Raw genomic sequence first — 23997 nt, forward strand, 5'->3', positions numbered from 1 at the left:
AGAGGAACACTGAGGGGTGGCAACAGTTAACCATGCAGTGCCAGTGTAACACTCTGCAAAGTTATAAAGGGGTGGCTGAGAGGGAGCACATATTACTTTAGCCATAAGAAACAAAGCAGAATTCCCGATTGAAGCCTAGCAGGCTAGTGGGGCACATTATTGTGTATGGCCACAACTTAAATAACTGAAACATTCAATACATTGGCAGAATCTATACGGCAATGAAACCTAATAAGTTTGGTTGAATTTCCCTTTGTATGCAATGATAAATGCCAGTCAGATTAGATTGTATTTCTTACAGAGATGTAACATTTCAGCCAATAAATGTTTTTTTCTTTGTACTATGTCTTCTTTACTTTCTATATGTTGTATATTATTACTTTACTAAGGGATCGCACCCACTGGCGCCCATTTTTCTGCATTGTAATAGCATTTTCAACAAACACAATGAAAACCATTATTCCCATTGATCTCAGCTCAATTTAAAATGTTCCGCGTGTGTGGGAGTATTGCTGTAGCATTGCTTATTTCTAAATGCTGCCTGTTTCATTGGCTTATATTAGTTTCAAGTGTACGCATTGGGATAGCCAAGGAGCCACCAAATACCTCCCAACAACAAGTAAAAATGCAATGAATGACCTCCCTTCTAAGGCATTTCCATGTGACATGTGATAACACTAGCATTTCAACTTCTGTTTTGACACTCTAGAGATCCGAAAGAAAACTTTAAATACCAACTGACATATTGTATACATACTGAGATATAAGTATTTGCATTGAGTTTGGAAGTATGATATAGCGGTTGTCAGTGTTAATTCTAGCACCGTGCACCTGTCACAACCCGGGCAGTTTCTCTTCCTGCCTGGGCTGTAGCTCTCTACTCTGGTTCTTCACATAACTCTGGGCTGTATCTCAGCCGTTTGTAGCAACAGCTGAGTGTGCTAGAAGCACCAAAGCAGAGAGCAACACCCCAGACAGGAAAGAGGAACTGCATGGATTGTGATAGGTGCAGGGTGCTAGAATGAACACTATTAAGTGAAATCAGTAACGTTTTGTCTCCTGGCCACTGGACAACCATCATGCTGAACCAATGGCATCTAGGTAGTACTTCCTGTATTTGACAGCACAATAATGCAGCCGAGGGGAGGAGCGAGGGCCCGACAATTGGAAAGCCTCCGTACATTGTATGGAGGCATTATCCACTCACAGCATTAAGTCGGCTCAACGACGGTTGGGTATATCGGACAAATTTGATAACCAAACCAACTGATCCACACCGTTTTTCAGCTGTTTTCAAGGCTGTAAACGATTGTCGTACAGGTCCGCACAATGAATGATAATCGTCCAAACCAGTTGTTTGGTCAGCTGATTTGTAAAATATTGTATAGTGTTTGTCCAGCTTTACACATTCCTTTCCATAGGCAGGAATAAGAGGCGTTGCATGATCTATAAACAAACGCACCCACCTGTTCTATTTTCAGTATTTGGAGGAATTTAATTGATGTTGAAAGAATTCCATGGTGATCGTCTCCATCTTTTAACAACATTAACCTAAGGTGGGTGAGTGATACATGTCTTGTATTTCAACCAAACTTGCCCTACAGCTTGCATGTCCAAGCACTGAGGGTCAAGGACAGTTGTCCAATTTGGTCACACATGGAGGTTGCCAAATTAGAAGAGATCTCGGCACACCGGCTAAGCGGAAGATCTTGGTCATCAGTGGAGCAAGTTAGTGCTGTCATAACATGACTGCACATATAGGCCAATTGTGGCCATCTTTCAATCCCAATTATCAACATGTCTGATAATAATCTGTACAGTATTAATTAGATCACTATCCCCAATTTTGTGGAGCAAATATAAAATTGTCATAAGACAGTGTTGACACACATAAATAAATGGAATACAATCTTTCAAAGTTGGAACAATCAAATAAGTTCCATTCTGTGATTCATACTACACATTTGTATTCATTCTATAGTGGAAGTATGCTACTGATAAACACAAGTCACAGATAAAAAAAACTTTTATTGCAAAATAAATGGAAAACTTCACCAAAAACACTTTGCAGGGTTCCCAATAAACTGCTACACATCCAGGGGTTCTTGGTACTACAGTGACCATGCTGTAACTACACAGTATCAGTAGATAAGATCTACACCCCAGTTACAATTTAAATTATATCAAACTAATGTATTAACCAGCAAGTCCAAATAACCAACATAAAACAACAAACAAACAAATTATTAAACCAGCACTGGGATCTGGTCAGAATCTGGACAGTCGGCATGTCGACTCCAGAATGTAGACAGGTTGTGAATGGTCTGTATGTCAAGATGGACTTTAGGTCAACAACCATTATGTTAACAATCAAAAATACTGACATGGTTAAAATGTCGACAAGTACAGTACTTAATGTTGACATTTAACATGTCAACACCAGAATGCCAACGTATAGTTTTTTGCTTATGTTTAGGGTTAGGTATAGGGTTAGGCTTATGTTTAGTGTTTAGGGTTAAGTTTAGGTTAAAATAAGAAAAAAAAAAAAACTATTTTACATTTCTGGTGTCAACATGTTAAATGCCGACATTATGAACATGTTGACATTTAACTATGTTGACTTTCTGAATGCCATCATATTGGTTGTTAACATTAAATTCATGTTGACATTCAGAACCCGCCAACATTCTCGTGTCGACATTTTCGCCGTAGACTTTTCGTACCACACCCCAAGCATATGTCTCAAAGTCTGATTTATATCTTTCCATTTAGGAAATTAAATAGTGACCAAATAAACAAAGGGAATGATCTTGCTGTAATAAATCTATTATTCGTTCTTAGATTTTGTGTTAATTCCCCTTTAATAACAAATACTTTAAGGCAACAATTCTCCTGGTTATGCTGCATGACAATGGTTAGATCTCATAATAGACAGTAGGAGGTATTGTTTTGCTTGAGAAGAAATCTGACATGGTCCACTCTAGAAGCAGTGTAGGTTGTGCAGGAGAAGTGGGAAGTTATATGATCCTACAGAAGACAGATGTAACCAGTTCTCTCACTGCAGATGAGCTTTTGCATTGCAGAGAATGTCTTTGCATTGTAATGGAATTTACAGCACATTGTATGGCACCCCTCTTTATGACATAGTGTCAATCATTGGATTGACACAAGTACAGAGACACACAAAAAAAAACAATACAAATAAAGTTCTAACTCACCTGGTGACAGTAATTCTTTGAAGATTTTAGCCTCTGCCGCAGGGCCGACAAGACACCTTGGATATAAACCTTAACTCCAGTAGGGCTAAAACCTTCTCCCTTAGAGAGCCACACAGGTCCTCGTAAACATGTGATGGAGTTTTGCAAGCATTTGTCAAGCAATGGGACTGGAGATAAAAAAATAAAATAAAAAATATACAATCAATATAAAATAAAATTATAAACTTGTTTTTTTTGTTTTTTTGTTAGCAAGGTCATAGTCCAGAGTCTAGCATGGAAACAGGAATTGTCTGTAATGATAATGTCAATAATATATGATCTGGGTTAAGTCTTAGCAAGACCGAATGCTCCTTAAATTGTGGCCAGCGTGAAAGAGGCATTTATACTGAGATACCCCTGTGTCAGGCTCCTGAGCTGAGAGCGCACACCTGAATAGTTCCAAAGAGTACCTAACTAACTGAACGGAGTGTCATGTTGTGCACTGATTGCCTTATCTTCTCATTTATCACAGATGAGTTGGAACAAACCCTGCTGAAATTTACTTGCATTGTCCTGAAAAGATTTCAAGACGTATGGTCCCTATTTCCTTTCCAAAAGCTGCTGAAATAATAAATAAATCATGCTTGCAGAAATGTGCATAGGACCATTATTTGTTCGCAGGTACTGGCTGAGGTGCTGTCACATTTCAGCAAGTCAGTGAAATGTCACAGAGTAAGCACAAAGAACTAGAAACATGTATATAAAATAAATATATGTGCACACGTATTAAAATTATTTCATATATACACTTGTATATATTTAAATACATATAAAATTAATATAATATATATATATATGCACGCATATTTTACACATATATATATATATATATATACACACTGTATATATTTTTGTGTGTATACATAAATATATATACATACATACACACACATATGTATTTTGTAAAAACCGTTGTGCAAACAAATGACTCTTCACACCGGTTGGTTATGTTAGATGGCTTCTTTACTCATAAATGTTGTTACAGCACAATTGTATACATGAGATGGCTTCCTGACACTAGCTATGCCCCACCAGCCCTAGCTATCGTCCAGCTGCTAGTCAACATCTGGAGCCCCGCCTACTGGATCCCAGAATCCTTTTATCCATCACACACTCCAGAACAACCAGATCAATGTAATGCAGGTGTGTGGAAAACCTATCCAGTAGGAGACAGCAGGATCCTTAACTCTGTCTGCTCCTTGTGTTCTGTTCTGGAGGCCTGGAAACACAGGTATATATAGAAAATTAGCAAATGAACACAAAAGGTCTCAGCACTCCTTGTGTTTAGCAGTCAGCCAGTCCACTGCAGTGGCTTGCAGACACAATCAGCCATGCTCTCCCAGCATAGCCCTTGGTCCCTGGCATTACAGTCACTTGGGCCTACTTGCTGGCCGCTACTCAGCATCAGTGCCCAGAGCACTAGGTGTATGAGAGTTCTAAACTCTTTCTGTCTTTCAGTGATGAGCTGTAGCTGAGCCTGTGCAACTGTGAAAACCCGGAGTTCCACAACTCCACTGCTACTGCATTGGAGGGAGCTGATTCCACAGGTATGTGGGCAATTCAGGTGAGAGACAACCCCTCTCACCACAATATATATATATATATATATATATATAGAGAGAGAGAGAGAGAGAGAGAGAGAGCGAGAGAGAGAGAGAGATACAGATATAGTTTTCCAGCTATACTGCCTAATTACAATGCTGTGAAGTACAGCTTTTTGCTTGGGCTGGGTTGTTTGTGGACCCGGGGTGGTAGCAGGACCGATCACAGAAGCGGGTTTGAATATAAAACTAGGTTTTTTAATAGGTGCTTGAGTAGACATAAAATATGGCAGTAAATAAAAGTCCAGGTATATATAAACGTGCACTAGAGTTCTGTGGTGGGAGTAATGGGTTAATGTCCAAGTGGAAACAATAAGAACTGTCCAGGTGTGCAGGTAGTGAGACTGGAATAATCAACCAGGTATGCAGGTAGTGATGCAGGAAAATAATAAGCCAGGTATGCAGGTAGTGATGCAGGAAAATAATAAGCCAGGTATGCAGGTAGTGAACTAAGGCAAGGAGCAGGATGTCAGCAGGCTCAGGCACTCAGGTATGGGCCAGGGTGGTGGAGGAAGCGGGTAGTCCAGCGGAAGCTAGAAGCTGACAGGCAGACTGGCAGATAGCGAATTTCATAGGAACAGGATAAGCACAGAGAACTCCCTCTCACTCAGTTAGGCTGAGATACACATTGCACTGGCAAAGAAGGAAGGCACTGAACCTTCCTAAATACCCCATGCCGTGCTGTTACTGGCCGGAGGGAACATGTGACTCACCAGGATTGACCAGTCGCATCACATGGCCAGAAGGCAATATGGCGGCGCCCATGCCAAACGGAACTTAGACGCCGCCAAGCCTTACCAGCGCAGAGTGACAACAAGCCCGCACAACAACGCGCACAGCAAAGCCCCCCGCCAGACACCAGCTCCGCCACCAGACAGCCCGTGCCACAACGACCTCACAGGTAACACCCGCCAAGCGCCATGCTGAAATACCCTGGCCGTGACAGTTGTTATACAAGGAAACAGATAAAAGTCAGTACAAATAATATATACTCTACCTGCTAATAAGGGTAGATAATAGAAGAAACTCTCTAATGAGATCAGAGCTTGGTAAATATGCTCCTTAGAGTTCTTTTGCAAATATATGCTGGGAAAATGCACAAATATTAAAGTTGACATGCTGTAGACACATTGGGCCTTATTCTGAGTCACATAGATGTGGCTGTATCTAGTCAATTTTAGAAAACTGTGCATGTGTCGCAGGTAACATATGAGCGGTTCAGAATCGTGCGTACTCTTTACCCGTTTCTCTACGTCAGCTGGGTGTCTATTGGAAGGGGATGATGTGAATGCACACAAGAGAGGCGTTTTGTTGGTGTGTCGCGGTGTTTAGCCAAAGTTACTCCCTACAGTATTCTCATGTTTGTGCAAAGTGGACCCCAAATTCAGATGTATCTCCTGCACCCATTATAGAGTAGGTGTAAGCGTTGATGATAGTGATGGTGGCTGATCTTGGGTACAGAAGAGTGTGTGTGAGGGGTGTGATCACTTATTAAATCCCTTTCACACTGCCAGCAATAACCCGGGTTATTTCACGTGAATGCCCTGCAACCCGGGATATTGCTCAAAGGGCCCAGCTGAAATAACCCTGGTCGAGCGCCCCAGCATTTTAACCCGGGTAACGAGCAGGGTTGCACACAGGTTCAACCCGGCATGCGATGCAGTGTGAACGGGTAACTTGGGTTGATGCGACTCGGAACTGTTCATAGCATAGGAAAAGCCGGCGCATGGAGATGATCTCAGTTTGGCACGTGACAGCGGTGACGTCATCGACCCGGCAATGTGCCAATCAGGCCGCCAGTCTAAAAGGGGTCTCAGCCGGGTCGCACCCGAGATGGTCCTGTGTACAAAATCCTGGTGCAACCCAGCAATGCTTTGTGAAAGGGGTAATAGATGCATACAACTCATAATACGGGTATATAGTCACATTAGCATTCTATTCGCAGCTGCCATCCGGAATTGTGTTCGCATATTGGGCCTGATTCAGACCCATTTGCAAGCGGGTCAATGGTCCCCCACTGCGCATGCGCACGTCGGAGGCGGCTCCGGCATGCGCATGCGCGAGCCCCAGCGAGCGATGGCAGCTCCGTCGCTCCTGGGCTCACTATAAGACGGGGCGGCTGTCGATATTTAATGAGAGCTCGCCCCGTTTTGTAGGTGAGGAGGGGGGGTGGTTGTGCAATTGGAGGCGTTCTTGAAGGATCGCCTGCCGTTTGTGGGCGGCCCCACTGACATCACCAGTGATGTCAGTAGTGAGCTTCCGACTCTATTAGAGCCGGAAGCTCACTGGGGCTTGCGGCAGACGAGACCCTACCACAAGGGTCTCGTCGCAAAGCCCGATGGTTGGGATGGTCGAGACCATCACGACCATCACCTGGCCGCTCGCAAAAGCTGTGGGTTGTCACCCACAGCTTAGCGAGCGGTCAGGAGGCCGGTTCCATTAAAAAAAAAAAACGCCCTGATTCAGAGCGAGCACTCTGAGAGAGCGTCCGGCTCTGAATAAGGGTCTTTGTGCAAATTCGAAACAGGTTCATTGTCTCGCAGTGTTTTTAAATCAATCCTCCACTGTTTCATGCGTTACACTTTTACCAATACAATCTATTGCACTGGTAACTGGTGTACACAAGAAATAGCTAGTGCTTTGTTGCATATTTAATGGTGGTAATGGGTACATAAAAACCTTTCATTCTAAATTATTATTTACTGCACTTTTCAGGCATTAGCAGCCTGTTAACAAAATTGACGATCCTGGTCTTTTAGTCCCGGAAACCATAGGGGGATACATTAGTACCCATGCCCTACAAACCATTAATCTTAAACATTAACCTAAAAAAAATGTTGATTATGAGAGAGATCATATTAAAAGTCAAGTATTGTACATTTGCAGGTAACATACTTGATTAAAGTACAACACTCAATAAAATATTAAACCACAACTGATAAAGAAGTTATGAAACTCTTTAAATTTCGATGCATGCCTGCTCTTCTTCTTAGCACTGACAATGTCAAAATGAGTATTCATTTAAAAAAAAAAAAAACAGTCTTCTGTCTGCAAAGAAACTTAAACTATTTAGTAAACATAACTATAATCTGTGAACAATGTTCTATTTTATGTTAATAACCCGCCATCTGTCATTGTCTTTTTTTTGTCTCTGATGTTTTGTATACTTACTGCTGAATAAATTTAATGCGATTTTAGCAGTACAAAGAAGTGTATTTGAAACCTCGACAGAATGTACAAGTGAATCCGGGGTTGTGCAATGTACACTTGCTGCGGTCAGGTGACCAACTTTATTTGATGCCAATCAATATATTTCTCACTCAAAAGATAAAAGTGCAATAGTCAGTGGGTAAATTTTTTTATTCCAAACTAATCTAACATCTGCTGTGTATTTTTGTTTACATGCTACTTGACAAGTCTTATTGTCCCTTAGGTGCTTATGAGAGGAGTTTTAGCAGTCATTTCCTTAAATAGTGGTGCCTATCTAAATGACAGGCGCGCGATCGCTGCATCTAATCGCTCACAGGTGTTTTGCTTTTCCGGTGATCCCATTAAATTGACGCCATACGTCTGCGAGGTTTGTGGCAGTTCCAGGCTTCTGAGCAATAGTTTGATCATGTCAAACACTGATGTGCAATTTAACAAGAAAAAAAAATAAAAATAAGATAATAATAATAAATAAATAATAATAATATTATATATATTATTATATATATATTATATAATAATATTATATATATTATTATATATATATTTTTATATATATATATATATATATATATATTTATATATATATATATATATATATATATAATAAATTAATAATGGAGAAATTAGTTAGGAGCAATCATTACTTCATTTTTACATTAAAACTAAAATTGTAAAAAAATCTAAAACAAAAATAAATAATAAAATGTGATTTTAAATGTTGTTTCTTTGTAGTAAGTCTGGCATTTGATAGTATACATGTGCAAAATATGTACATTCTCCTCCGTTTTCCTAAATACAGCGTGAGTCATGTCTGTCCTTAAACTAAACAAAGTAACTGTGTATTAAATATGCCTGCACAATCTTCCGCTTGAGCACGTAGAGCAAGAAAATGGTGTGAAGTGTTAATGCTTCCCGGTTGGTGATTGATCGTTCGTAACTATATCTATGCCTTGTTCCATGAAATCAGGTTTGTGGTAATGGGTTCATCAGATTTTTGGGTTAAATTGAGAGTGAAGAGGTACTGTGTATAGAAATAAGAGTTGCTATGTTCAGGGCTGGCCTCGAAACAGCATGGAATCTAAAGGCGATATTCAAAACCACTTCACTCATCACACGCTTACTGATTCTCAATGGGGTCCAGTTGCGAGGGACATTTGGGAGTTTTCCAATACACTTTAAGTCTGTTGCGCTCCCACCAATGAGGCCATCTCTTTGGAGTTAACAGGCGAGCATAACAGGTCAATGTATAGGACTATGTTAATTAAATATCTCAGTGCATGAAATGACATACTCGAAAAGGGATTTTGCAATGGAGAGAATTACGTTCATAGAAAATCGGGTGTTTGACAAACATACATAGAACCATAGATTTTCCTGAGACTACAAATCCAATATTTTTGTTTAATGGACAGTCCTTTAGAGAAGCTGCAACTGCAATTGGGGTAAGCCTTATATTTTTCTCCAGTGTTGTGTGCAGTGTTTAAAGGTCTTCTCTTCACAGCCCTGGCTCTTGAGAACAAAGGATAGGACGTTTTGATTATATTGTTATGTTAAGTACTTAAAATAGTTTTTTGAAGGAATCACCCCGAGCAGAGGAATTGCAGTATAATTCTGGGTAATGTGGTGTAAATGAACACACATGATCTATTGTTGTGCTGAGTAAATGAAGAGAGAGTGACTGCCACACTTACAGCTGTCTCGACTCACTTCCCATTATTGTCATCCCCTAATGGGTGAACATGCTACTCACTCTCACTGCATCCGGGAGGGATTTATTTGTAACAAACAAATTAGCAATTGATTTTTAAGTGCAACAAAAGGCATTGGCTGTGTTTTGCTGAATTATCCAAAAATGTAGAGCTAGATCACTTAGAGGAGACACGATATTATTATTATTATTTTCTGCACTGTCCCTTACATAGGGATATCATCCCTTTAATTCGGGACACATGTGAGTTACACAGGTTCTGTGGCTGATTATAACCAGGTGAAATGAAGACTTGACGTCAGCCAGCCACAGAACCTGTGTAATTCATATGTGTCCTGAACTAAAGGCTCCTGTGTGCTAAATTAGTGTGGGAAAGCACAGATTGCTCCATAATGGATTTATATTGTTTTATTTACCGCTAAAGGCCTGGCAATCACATAACATACAGTATTGGTTCAGAGACCATTGGCCTTTGTGACCATTGGCCCACTTTTTGACCACACTAACCAGCCTGATTTAGCCATGCAGAGGTGTATCTAGGGGTCTGAACGCCCCTGGCAAAGTAAGAGACTGGAGCCCACCCACACAAACAAAAAATACAGGGGCATGTCCTCATACGACAGGCTCCCTGGGTCAAAGTTCTGCCCGTCACAATCCACCATGAGGTCCGACCGGGACCCCAACCACTCCATTATGCATCCCAGACCAAATCCTACCCCTCTGTGAAGTTTGCATCCAAATCCATACCATGGAAGGCCCCGAACAGGCACCCCAGGTCAAAGTTCTGCCCGGCATACACCAATGGGAGGTCCAACCGGGACCTCAACCCTGTGAAGTTTTCGACCAAATCCATCCAGTGGTAGGGCTCAGAACAGGCTCCCCATGTCAAAGTTCTGCCCAGCGTACACCAACAGGAGGTCTGATAGGACCCTAACCCCCCTAAAACATGGCCCGGATCCAACTGGACCACCTCATATTGGTTTCATCCCAATTGGTGCAGAGGCGTATTTTCAAGTTATTACGTTTTTATGTGATGTGTGTCCAAATCCTTCCAGTGGTAGGCCCAGAACAGGCTCCCTGGGTCAAAGTTCTGTCCAGCACACTCTGCAGTGAGGTCCGACCAGGACCCCAACGACTCCATTAGGCGTCCATTAGACTAATTCCCAACCCGCTGTGAAGTTTTTATCCAAATCTATAAAGTGGAAGGCCCAGAAGAGGCTCCCCGGGTAAAAGTTCTGCCCAGAGAACACCAACGGGAAATCCGACTGGGACCTCAACCACCTAGTATGTCTTCTGGGATCCAATGTTACCACTCTGTGAAGTTTTCATTCAAATACATCCAGTGGAAGTCTCAGAACAGGCTCCCCGGTTCCGAACAGGCTCCACGGGTCAAAGTTCTGCCTGGTGCACTCCACCGTGAGGTCCGACCGGGACCCCAACCTCTCCATTAGGCAACCCAGACCATTAAGTTTTCATCTAAATCCATCCTGCGGAAGGCCCAGAACAGGCTCCCCGGGTCAAAGTTCTGCCCAGCATCCCCGGGTCAAAATTCTGCTCAGTGTACACCAATGGGAAGTCCAACCGGGACCTCAATCCCATAGTATGTCTTCTGGGATCCAATGTTACCACTCTGTGAAGTTTCTGTCCAAATCCATCCAATGGAAGGCTCCCCAGGTCAAAGTTCTGCCCAGCATACACCAAAGGGAGGTCCGACCGGGACCCTAACCCATCTAAAACCTGGCCAGGATGCAAATGGACCACCTCACGTTGGTTTCATCCCAATCAGTGCAGGGGTGTCTGAATGCATAACCGGATATATACTGTATAAAGCCACCGGTAGTACACTGGGCCCTGGGTGTACAAGATGTTAAGTGAGTTATGCAGCAGAGGTGCTGGTGGCAGTTAGTCCAGACGTGGTACAGCTGAACCAGGTTTTTACGTTTATTTAACCAGGTAAAACAACAAAAGGCACATACTGTATAATAACAATGCTGGTGCAGCCTGGAGCATAACGGCATTGCTGTGCACTGTAGTGTGCAAGTGGCAGGATTGTATGTGCCCTGGTGGATAGTGGCACGATGCGGTGTTTATACTTGCGGTACTCGTGAAGGCTCTATGTGGCTTGTGGGGGGACTGATGGGCCTTATAAGAGGCACATGGGATGGACCTGGGGAGCCGATTTTCCAATGTTTGTCCTCCTCGTGTCAAAAGCTGGCTTAGAAGCAGTAGCAGAGGGATGTAGTTTATAACACAACTATTAGGATGCCAGCTCTCGAATCCCGACACCAGTCAGAATCCCGGCGCCAGCATCCCGACTGCTGGCATCCCGATGGTAAGTATTGGGGTTAGGGGTTAGGTACTAGTGAGAGGGTTAGGATTAGGCACTAGAAGGAGGGTTAGGTTAGGGCGCAGAGGGGTGGGGGCAGTTAGGTTTATGTTGCGGGGGGAAGGTTATGTTTAGGTTGCGGGGAGGGAGGTCTAGATTTAGGGGTATGGTTAGGATACTTACCGACAGGTTATCAGTATCCTAACCCTGTCAGGATGTCGGCGTCTGGATTCTGACTGCCGGGATCCTGAGAGGAGTGGAGAGGACGAGTCTGATTCCTAGTTCCTCTTGCCCTCAAACTGGTAAGCAAAGGGAGAGGGGGTCTTGCCTCCTCTTCCAGTATTATAGTAACAGGTCTTCTTTAAGTCTTATTTATTTATTTATTACCAGTTATTTATATAGCGCACACATATTCCGCAGCGCTTTACAGAGAATATTTGGCCATTCACATCAGTCCCTGCCCCTTTAAATCTTTAAACATTTGTGAATATTACAGGTTGCTTAGTATTTAGGTTTAGAGGTCCCGTAAGTAGGTTCTTTGCGGACCCCATTTCATTATACTGGCACAGCATTTATTTATGGCCTGGTAAAAATGTGGTTTACACCTGAGCCTCATCTGAGGAAGAGGAACAACACTCTCTGCTCCAGTCAGTGCACTCACTAAAGCAGTAAGTAGCCAGTGACCTGAGCAATGGTTGAGGTGAGAACCTTGTTTCTGCCTCCCCTAGGCTGGTGTCTCCTGAGATGATGTACTCACCCTGCCTCATGAGGTGAACGGCTGTGACTAGTTCCTAATGTATCGGCAGACTGAATATTGGCCCAGTTGACGGAATAGCTGCTTGGACTGTGTAGGTGATGGGTCCATTTTATTTATTTATTCAATCTCTCATATATTGACTGAAAGTGTTTTATTACAAACAAGTTTATTGACTTTCAACATCCCTGCAAAAGCCTATTCTGTATAATTAGCTTGTTGCAATTACAACTGTAGAACAAACATATTCATTATACAATGATCAAATGCATTATCTGTTCAGTCAATGATCCGGACGTAATTCTCTAGCTCTGGGTCACACACATCAAATGTAGTTCAGAGCCAATGTTTTAAAACTGTTTTGCAAGACTGTCACTATAATGTAGATATATATAATACCTATAATGCATGGACAATTACACCAGATAAATGCTACCTAACTAGATGAATCATCTTCCACAACTTTATCAGTACATTACAAGATTTGAAGGTCTTTCAAGCCATTATGTATCGTAACTGAATGCCAAAAAATGATAACATATTATTTACCAGCGAAAAAATTATTTTAGGCATATAGTACACTGGGGAAAATCTATTTCAGACTTCAAATATATTGATGGCTTAATGTGATCTCTTCTGTAATGGCCTATTTAAATATAAATGATCATATAAAATTAACATACCGTACTGGTAACGGTGATGTAGGTAGAGCCCTAAAGGAACAACTGATGTGGAGGACTCTTCTGCCATTGTTCTTCCCTCCCACCCTCAGTTGATAATGTATTCTTGGAAGCTACAGGAATGGAAGATCTACAGTGTCTAGATAGACAGTCAATAGATTGAAACCAAATGGTCAAAAGGCAATAGGTAGAGAGGGTCAATTGGTCAACAGGGTCAAATGGTCTACAGTTAAAAGGTCATCATGGTCTAAGGTTGACAGGGTCAAAAGGTTGACACACAAATTGTCGACACATAATTTTTATGGTTAGCGTTAGGATGACGGTTAGGCACTTTGCGGAGGTTACGGTTAGGCTGCGGAAGAGGACAGTTAGGTTTAGACACCAGGGGGAGGATTAGAGTTAGACGTCAGGGGGAGAGTTAAGCTCTGTGTTCAAACACACTAAACAACCATCATCTGTCATCTGGCAGCGGGTCCCTCAAGGGTGTATCGCGTCCCCCTCCCCGCGGCCTTTGCTGCAAGTGTACAGGTGGTCGTCTGACTGCCCGTATACACAGCACGATGCCCCAATATATCTGCAGATATATTGGCCATCGGCTGTGCAGCAAAGCCGACATGATGTCTGTAAACGGCGTCATTCACAGACATATCGCTGGTACACACTGGCCAACGCACGCAAGATATATTGGCCGATCAGTTGATCAGACAATATATCTGCCAGTGTGTACCCAGCATTAGGGTTAGGCACCAGGGGGAGGGTTAGGAGAGGATTATGGTTAAAAGAACCCCCCAAAAAGTGTAGGCTATTTATTTGTCGATCATTTGTGTGTCAACCTTTTGACCCCGTTGATCTTAGTCCACGTTGACCATTTAACTGTCGACTATTTGACCATGTCGAACTTTTGACCCAGTCTAGCTATTGCCTGTTGGAAATCGGTATGATACCCTGACAGTTGGGAAGCCGGCTATCAATAGACTGATAGCGGCATCCCGATGCCTACAATCCCAACAGGAGAATGGTAAGTAGTGTTCCCCTGCCCTATTCACCCACTAACCATCCCTACCCACACCCTAACCCTCCCGGTAAGTGCCTAAACCTAACCCTCCCCCCTTAGTGCCTAACCTTAACCCTACCCACTTAGTGCCTAACCCTAACCTCTCCCCGATGGTGCATAACCATAACCCTCTGTCAGGAGCCTAACACTAACCTTCCCCCTTCCGCAGCCTAACCCTAACTACCCCCGGGGGGGGACTAAACCTAATCTTCCCCCCCGCGGCTAACACCTACCCAGCCCCGCTATACTTACGATCGGGATGCCGGAGGTCAGGATTCCATCGTCGGTATCTCCAGCCATGTTGGGATTCCGGCGCTGGTCTTCAAAAGCTAATCGGGATTCCGACGCCGGCATCCCGGCTGTAGGTATATTAACCGCATCCAGCCTGTCAACCATTTGGTGTCAACCTATTGACTGTCTGTCTAACTACTATAGATCTTTCAATCCACAACCTTCTTGGAGGTACTGTACGCACACACAATATATTTGAAAAATCACAGCTCCTCTTTACAATGTCCACACCTTTAATTCCCCCTCCTTCTCCATCTCCCCTTCCACTCTTCTGCATCTAAAATGGATGCAGATGTTGGCAACATGGCTCCCGGAGACTTCACTTAAAAAAAACTTATAAAGAAGGTTTTCTTCCTAGTGTCCATCCTGCTGTTTTATTCTGAAAGAATAAATAAATGATAGCAGCAGAGTGCCTATTAGCGAGTCCCATTATGACCTGGTTTATGTGGGGCCTTATTCTGGTCGCACTAAGATCTGGGGACCAGTCGCTAGTGAGACTAAAGTAATTCCAATTCCGTTACTGGTAGCCCTTTATTTGCAGCATCAGCTGACTAAGGGCATTTCCTCACCCCATATGCCCTTTTCCATCACCAGATCTCTCTATAGCCCCAACCCCATGTAATACAATATCGGTATAACATTATTTATCACTGCTGCTTATGTCCTTATGTGTGAGGTTATTTGTTTTGCATGTATCTGGTGGTATAGTGAGGTGGCACAGTTTGTATAGAGAGATATTATTGCTACATGATATGTGGTGATCAGAAAGGGGAAGGTGACTATGGGACGCTCAGGGGAATATTTAGGAAAAATAATGGATTTTAGACAAAGTTCTAAACTGATTTAGAGTCTGGTCATATAAAGAGATGTCAAATGTAATGAATGGTGCAACACTGGTGTATTGTTATTAAGCAGGTGTGTGCAACTTGGGTGGTGGAAGAGAAGACCAGTGAGAGACAGTTACTGAGGAGATCATCGAAAGAGAGATAGCAAGCCAATCAGGGGAAAGAACCCAATGGAAGCAGGCACGCAAGTAGTAGTGAAGAAGAGCTGGTGGACCCATGCTAAATGAGGACAGCCTGACCAAGAGCACGGACGAGCAACTGGTAAGAAGAAGGAAAGCAGCCGAGAAACAAGAGATAGACTAATCTTCAAAGAGGAACTGGACTGGTTACAGCTATTCCTAGCAGCACATCAATCCAACTGAACTAAATAGAATAAGCACATCAGCCCAATTTAACTAAATAGAATATTGGTGCCTTTAGGGGAGGCTGGGATTGAAATGGTATAAATACGCTGCTATAGATGTGTGTTACAGCCATTGAAGGACAATGTTACATGGGCTGTACTTGGAACACTTTGGATAGCTAATAAACCCTTTAATTGATAATTTGGAAAACAACATTTCAGGAGCATTTGCAAATATAATTCTCTTTGAACAAAATAAACAATGGCATTAAATTACTACATAGTTCGACTTTAAGAAAACAAAATGTAGATATTTACAGTGGTTTCTTTGTCCAATAGACATCCAGTGGAAGACCCAGAACAGGCTCCCTGGATCAAAGTTCTGCCTGGCACACTCCACCATGAGGTCCAACGGGACCTCAACCATTCCATTAGCCATCCCAGACCAATTGCCACCCCTCTATGAACTTTTCATTCAAATCCATCCAGTGGAAGGCTCCGAACAGGCTCCCCGGGTCGAAGTTCTGCCCAGCATCCCCGGGTCAAAGTTTTGCCCAGCGTACACCAACGGGAGGTCTGACCGAGACCTCAAACCCCTAATATGTCATCCGGGATCCAATGTTACCGCTCTGTGAAGTTTTTCATCCAAATTCATCCATTGGAAGGCCCAGAACAGGCTCCCCTGGTCAAAGTTCTGCCCATCATCCCCGAGTCACAGTTCTGCCCAGTGTACACCAACAGGAGGACCGATGGGGACCCTAACCCCCCTAAACCTGGCCAGGACCCAACTGGACCACCTCTTGTTGGTTTCATCCCAATCGGTGCAGAGGTGACTGAATGCATAACCGACAGACAGACAAACAAACAAACAGACAATGAATTTTATATAAAAGATATTTTTTGTCATCATTATGAGATATTATATATTATATAGCACTGCTTAAAATGTATTATTTCTACAATTTGTGTGCTCAAAAGTGGGGGAAAAAAATATTTCTTACTGTTTCTTAGATCTTCCACTTTTTCTCCATTAATGTTAAACACCCACTTTGCAGAAGCAGCCAGGCTCGCTTTGGAGGTACACAGATCTAGAAACTGGGGAGAATGACATTATATCAGTTTTGTGATCTGTTTAGTAACACAAAGAGAACACCGTGCTTAGCGGGTCATTGTTTTTAACATCAATTATAAAACAAAAGTCATTTCATTTATTTTGGGCGCAAACTTTTTTGTAAAGTGCGGAGGAATGGCCGAGAGGAAGGAAACAGGCAGACAAGCACAAAGATATGAATGTAGGATTCCAATTACAAGAGGCTACTGATGGAAGTGGGAGGTGAGTAGTGTGATGTGAGTGGGACTCATGGACAATAGGAAATTGTCACATGTGCATTATAATGCAGGCAGTTTCCACAAAAGACACATGTAAGACTAGTGAAAAGATAGGGACATTTAAATTCCGCCATCGCATTTCAGACAGCCATTTTTCTGAACTGAACACAACTTTATGAGAATTCAGTTTATTGAGTCACTGGGTGGGAGGTGAAACTGAAAACTATTTAATTGTACCCGTCAGGGAAAGACCTTGCTTTAATCCCCTGTAAACAAGCATTTCTGAGTTAAGGTGCCCATACATCTGCGACGGATCACCGCGATGCAGGGATGCGATCGCAAATTCTGATCACCCATCGGAAATTTCCGATCGCCCACCATCGTTGCCGGATCGCAGACATTTGACATGTTAAATGTCCCCGACTTGACAAATGTGATAATTTTTTGATAGCGGGATAGCGGCAATCCGTCGTAGATGTATGGGGCCCATTAAGGTACCATTACATCTGCGACGGATCACCGCGATGCAGGGATGCGATCGGAAATTTCCGATCACCCATCGGAAATTTCTGATCGCCCACCATCGATGTATTTGACATGTTAAATGTCCCCGATTTGACAATTGCGATCATTTTTTGATCGCGATCGTCAAATCGCCAAAATCCAACATGTTGGATTTCTGCGATACCGGGTTGCAGCATCGCGGCAATCCGTCGCAGATGTATGGGGCCCATCACGTTCAATGGAATAAATTTACTCTGTAATCAAGACAAGTTGTCCACCTTCAGATTACTAAATTTTATGGATTGTATGCGAACTTCTATAACTTTTACAGGTTCAGTCTCCCATATCCAAATATTCCGAAATACGTAATATTCCGAATTACAGAATATTTTTAGTATGACTGAGAATGTGAAACCTTTGCTTTCTGATGGTTCAATGTACACAAACTTGTTTTAAAGCACAATTTCATTAAAATACAGTATACAATAACCTTCAGGCTGTGTGAATAAGGTGTATATGAAACATAAATGAATTTCATGTATGTACACAAACTTTTTTTGATGCTCAAAATTATAAAAAATATTGTATAAAATGAGCTGCAGGCTGTGTGTATAAGGTGTATATAGAACATAAATGCATTCTGTGTTTAGCTTTGGGTCCTATACCCAAAATATTTCATTATAGTATGTCAATATTCCAAAATACGGAATAATCAGATATCCAAAATACCCCTGGTCCCGAGCATTTTGGATATGGGAGACTCAACCCGTACTAAATATATTGTGATAGAAGCACTGGAAAAGTTTGGAATGGCCAGATTCCTGTCCTATGTGTTTTGAAACCCCCAGGAGAAGTCTGTTTGAAAAAACAGACTAGAAATGTCGGCTTTGGTGAAAAGCTGGAATGGGTCCTGGGGGTGTGGATGTGAAGAGAGGGAGGGCTCCATCCACAGGCCTCTCCAGGTGTTGGGCCTTTCAGCCTGGTAGCAGGCTCATTAGGGCTTGCACCTGGAAATGGCTGATATAAGCTGGGTTTAGTTGTGGCTGAGTGGCTCACACCTGGGAGAGCAGGCCTGCAGGCTAGCTTGCTCTGAGACACTGTTTGATACAAACCTGTAAGTACTGTGGATGTGAACTTGTTTAGTGTTCTGATAGTGAGGGAACCTATTGTCTAGTTAGAGCCCAGATGGGCTAGGATTATGTTTTATTTTATTTATGTGTCTGGTACAATAAAGACTGGCTCCGACCAGCTTGCACGAGAACCCCAGAACTGTGTCCTGTTTCTCCGGCTGCTGTGTGTGTAAAGAGGGAGTCCATCTAGCCCAGGAGAGGGACCCCTATCCCGACCTTGTCACAATATATAATTTTCATTTCTAATCTCCTGTAATTTTCACCTATAGCTTCCTCACCAGGAACAACAATGCCCTTGAACACAAAGCACCCGATTGAGAGGTGCACGTAATGTAGATGCTGGACTGGCATGCGTCCTGATGGTTAACGCACTAAGACGCAGATCCGTGCAATTTTGTATTGCGACTAAGACACATTTTTGCCCCCCCAAAAAAAGACACAAAAAAGATGCCTGGTGCTATCCCGAAAAGGGCTATTTGGCGTGACTGCAGCAAAGATGTGCCAGAACACATCTGTAGGTGCAATCTCCGATGTTGCGACCGAAGCATCCCATGGTGCGTCTTAATAGCGCTGCAGCCAGTGGTCATCTCAGTAGGAAGCTCATCAGCTGCAGAATAAGCATTAAGACGCAGCCATGGCTGCAAAAGCTTTATTTTGGCTCAATCACTTCTCAGAGCTTCTGTGAATACATTTGTAAGCAGGGGACAGGTTTCTGTTACATCGCAAGGCAACAAAGATATGCAATTTTACCTGATGCTATAAATACCAGACAAAGAAGCACAGAATGTTCACTACATGACCAAAATTATGTGGACGCAAGAACATCATACCCACATGAGCTTGTTGAATAACAAAAGGATGTTTTCACACATTATTTTATTATCACATTAATGTATTGAAGGGCTTTTGGAGCAGTTTTCATGAAAAAACTACTCCATGCCTTTCAATTCTCAAATTTTTAGTAAGCAGATCGCATTTCCCATACCTTAATACACAGTTAAGGCAGGTCAGACCTCACTCAGGAATTACTTACTTCAGCGCACGCTATGAGGACTCAGGCTGTGTATGGTATCGCAGTGGCTAATTTATGCATGCCCGTGCAACGCCGTCCCAACACACTGGCACGCCTGCGTTTACACGACCACCCTGCCGTCACCACCCACAAACGGCACTTCTTATCAATCACTCTGCCATGGTTCTGTGTAGCTTCTGCATTCGCAGTCCCTGTCAGAGTGGTTAGTTCACGCACGCGCATTACAATGCATACGCATGCGCAGTTTGCAACAGTCACCAATTGCGTGCGTATAAGCAACTGCGTTCCTTGCTGAATCAGGCCCTCAGTCATGAGATTGCCTTTTTTGTGCATTAATGGGGCCCCTAAAGAAATTTAACATCCACCAAAGATGGACCACTGCAAAACACATAATTTTGCCACTTTGGTCTTCTATGTAATTAGATTTCAAAGTGTTGGAGTCTGAGTGAATTAGCCAAGGTGTCCTAGTTGTAGCATCACGTATTATGTTTCCACTTGTTGTGTTGTTGATGTTTGCTGGAGTTTACAGGGCCAGCGGCGTCAGGTGGGAGACCATTGGTTGGAATTGGAGGAGAGGTTAAGACAAAGCTGATATAGGCAACTGGGGCAGACTGGTACCTCCAATGCATGGGATATTTGCATTGGCCTATTGATTACCTTTTTGCCATACTTTATGTCTAATCTTATGACTTATGACTTAGTTATGACTAAGTAGATGCTGTTAATATAGTATGATGGAGGCACAAGCCATCATCAATGGGATGCAGTCATAATCCCAACTGCTGGGGTTCTGTCACTCAGAATGCCGGCGCTGGAACGGTGCCGCCATCCCAACTACCGGCATCCTAAAGGTAGGTAGCAGGGTTAGGCGTTAGACACTAGGGGAGGGGTAGAGTTAGGCACTAAGGGGGGAGGGTTAGGTGTAGGGTGTGGGGAGGGGGAGGTTAGGTTTAGGCATTATGGGGAGAGGTAAGGTTTAGGCACCAGGGAGAGAGGGTTAGGGAGAGAGTGAGGATACCGACCGACAGGTGTCGGTATTCTAACCCTGAGCGCCAGCATCCAGTACCCAATCCTCTTCAGATTGCCCTGGTATTCACAATCGGGCATGGCCCGACCGCCCATGCTTGTTCACATCCCCTTCTAGTACCAGGAGTAAGACATTCTTTATACAGCCCTGCACATTATCATAATAAAACTATGGCTCATTTCTGTACCCTCCTATATCAGGAGTTAGCAAAAATTAATGAAGGTCATAAACCCCTAAGTACTTAACGAGGGTTGGGTATGGGATGCCGGGACTCGGGATGCCGGCACTTGGGAAACCAACGGTCATAATCCCGATGCTGGCATCCTGACAGGGTTAGGATACCACCTCTCAGTCAATATCCTAACCCTCCACCTCTCCCTACCCCTCCCTCCCCTGTGCCTAAACCTAACCCCCGCCCCTAGTGCCTAAACTTAACCTCCCCCTCCTTGCACCCTAAACCTAACAATCCCCCCTTAGTGCCTATCCCTAACCCTCCCCCTAGTGCCTAACCCTAACGCTAACCCTCCCTCTAACCCCACTACTTACCTTCGGGATGCCTGTGTTCGGGATGTCGGGTATTGTGAGGCTGCACCAGCCAGATCTAAACACAGGCTCAGCCCCACCCTTTTCAGCACCCCTGGTAATGTGCAGATAAACATAATGCCCAAGGCTAATTGAATCAGCCCTCTAATGTCATACCAATTTCCACTGGGTAAGTGGAGAAAAAAATATTTATTTTATTGCGCACAAATTACCAGTTTATGACAATGATAAATCAATCAAGATAATGAAAAAAGGAAGTATAATTGTCTTCAACATATGTGAATGTACTTACCTCTTTCATTTGATCCAAACTTGCAGTGATCACATGACCATCCTGCCCATTGCCATTTACAAACACCAGAATTCTCCCCGTAGAATTTGTAGAATGTTTTTGGGCATGTTTGTATACATTGGGCTTAGTTTTTCCAATCTTCCAATCATTAGGAAGACTTAGTCCATTCATAGTCCAAATTAATTTACTGGATAAAAGCACCTTATCTGCAAAATAAAAAGTGTACATGTTTAAATACAATGAAAAATAGGCTCTTGGCTTTAAAGCCTATTCAAAGTGATTCACAGAACTACGACCAGTAGCTTCCCACTAAGCATGACATAAGCTGTACCAGACTGTCTACACTGATAGCCTGCATAAATCATAGTTTCTGAAGGGAACAGATGTTCGGGGTATGAAACAGTGATACAACAATTTAGTCATAATTAAAATTCACCTTAGCATGCCTTTACCAGTGATCAAAGAATCATTGAGCTTCTCATCAACATGAAGATATATAAAAAAAAAAAAACATGTTGACTTCCTTTTCCAGTTGAAAAGATAAGCTTTCTTTTATTGGATTTATACAACATTTCTGCCGAGTGGTTTAATAGTTCTTCTTCACTTCTTTGTGGCAGCTGATTAGTAAGTAGGTGTCAGTGCAAAAATAAGTAATATAACAATATGCTGGAAATTAGGGTCTGATTCAGCAGAGTACATAAATGAGCGCAGATCGAGCGGCTGTTTAGCATTGCGCATGCATATAAGCTACGCTGCGTGTGTGCATTGATCCATTGCGATTTCGGACGCACAGAGGAATCCATTGCATAGTGAGTGATAGGCTGTCAGCATTTGGGGGTGTGGTCGGGGATATGGTGATGGGGGTGTGGTTGGTGGGATATGGTGATGGGGGTGTGGTCGGGGTGATGGAGGTGTGGTTTTTGGGATATGGTGATGGGGGTGTGGTCGGGGGATATGGTGATGGGGTGGTGATGGTTGTGCGGTCGGGGGCTGTGGTGATGGGGGTGTAGTCGGGGGATATGGTGATGGAGGTGTGGTTTGTGGGATATGGTGATGGGGGTGTGGTTTTTGGGATATGGTGATGGGGGTGTGGTCGGGGGATATGGTGATGGGGTGGTGATGGTTGTGCGGTCGGGGGCTGTGGTGATGGGGGTGTAGTCGGGGGATATGGTGATGGAGGTGTGGTTTGTGGGATATGGTGATGGGGGTGTGTTCGTGGGATATGGTGATGGGGTGGTGATGGGTGTGAGGTCGGGGGAGGTGGGGGTGTGGTCGTGAAATATGGTGATATGGTGGGGATGGGGGTGTGGTCGGAAATATGCAGGCATGTCTGTACATTTGAACAGCATTTCATGGGCATGCATAAATTAGCCACTGTGATTGCATACGCAGCCTGAGAGCTCTCTACGTGCGAGGAGACATGCAGTGTCTGCGGCTGGTCAGACCAGTTGTAAATGCTGCGTACCTCTCCGATGTGTGTCGATAGTACCGATGTTTGCGCAGAAGAGCGACATAGGACGGATATGAGAAGGCAGCAGCGGGCGACTGAGCTGCGGCAGGCATTAGCGTATTTTCGTAGCTGCGATCTGTACGAAATTTCAGCTGCTATCGCAATTACATACGCTGCTCAATCAGACTGTTAATCTTTTATTTGAAATAATCATGTATAGCGAGAGATAATTGGAAACAAACAGTTTTCAGGATTACACATGGAATAATATAAAGCAGTGTCAGCAGTAAATAGAGCAAAAAATCTAATGATTGTAAGGTGAATGTAAGTACAAGGAAACTCCACCAACATGTTTAATGTACTTTCCCCTGTAACAATGAGCTTGATTCAGAGATTTACGATTGAAAGGCTTTCCAGAAGGGTGGAGAATGTTATGGCAGCAAAGGGAGGACCAAGTCCAATTCCATTAATGCCGATGGTTCCAGACAGGGCCTTAGCTAGGGTAGTGCAGCCGATGCCATCGCACAGGGCACCACAGGTCAGGGGGTGCTGTTTGGGCCTGTCAAATTTCTGTTTATTATCATTCTTGCTTGTAGCTTCCTCTTATTTCATCCCCAGCA

The 23997-nt window shown here is 43.3% G+C and overlaps 1 protein-coding gene across 3 annotated transcripts in view; it reads right to left on the reverse strand.

Annotated features, from left to right (window-relative positions):
• Nucleotides 1-23997, reverse strand: part of DCDC1 (doublecortin domain containing 1) — a 533665-nt gene that overhangs the window by 400376 nt on the left and 109292 nt on the right. For all 3 annotated transcript variants that reach the window (XM_088470412.1, XM_088470415.1, XM_088470413.1), the window contains exons 8-10: nt 21928-22133; nt 17071-17164; nt 3219-3385 (exon numbers count right to left, since the gene is read on the reverse strand). In XM_088470412.1, the coding sequence (XP_088326538.1) occupies nt 3219-3385; nt 17071-17164; nt 21928-22133 (467 nt within the window). The remainder of the gene's footprint in view (nt 1-3218; nt 3386-17070; nt 17165-21927; nt 22134-23997) is intronic.

The sequence above is a fragment of the Taudactylus pleione genome, unplaced genomic scaffold (assembly GCF_031769625.1).
Source record: "Taudactylus pleione unplaced genomic scaffold, aTauple2 ptg000100l, whole genome shotgun sequence".
NCBI lineage: Eukaryota > Metazoa > Chordata > Amphibia > Anura > Myobatrachidae > Taudactylus > Taudactylus pleione.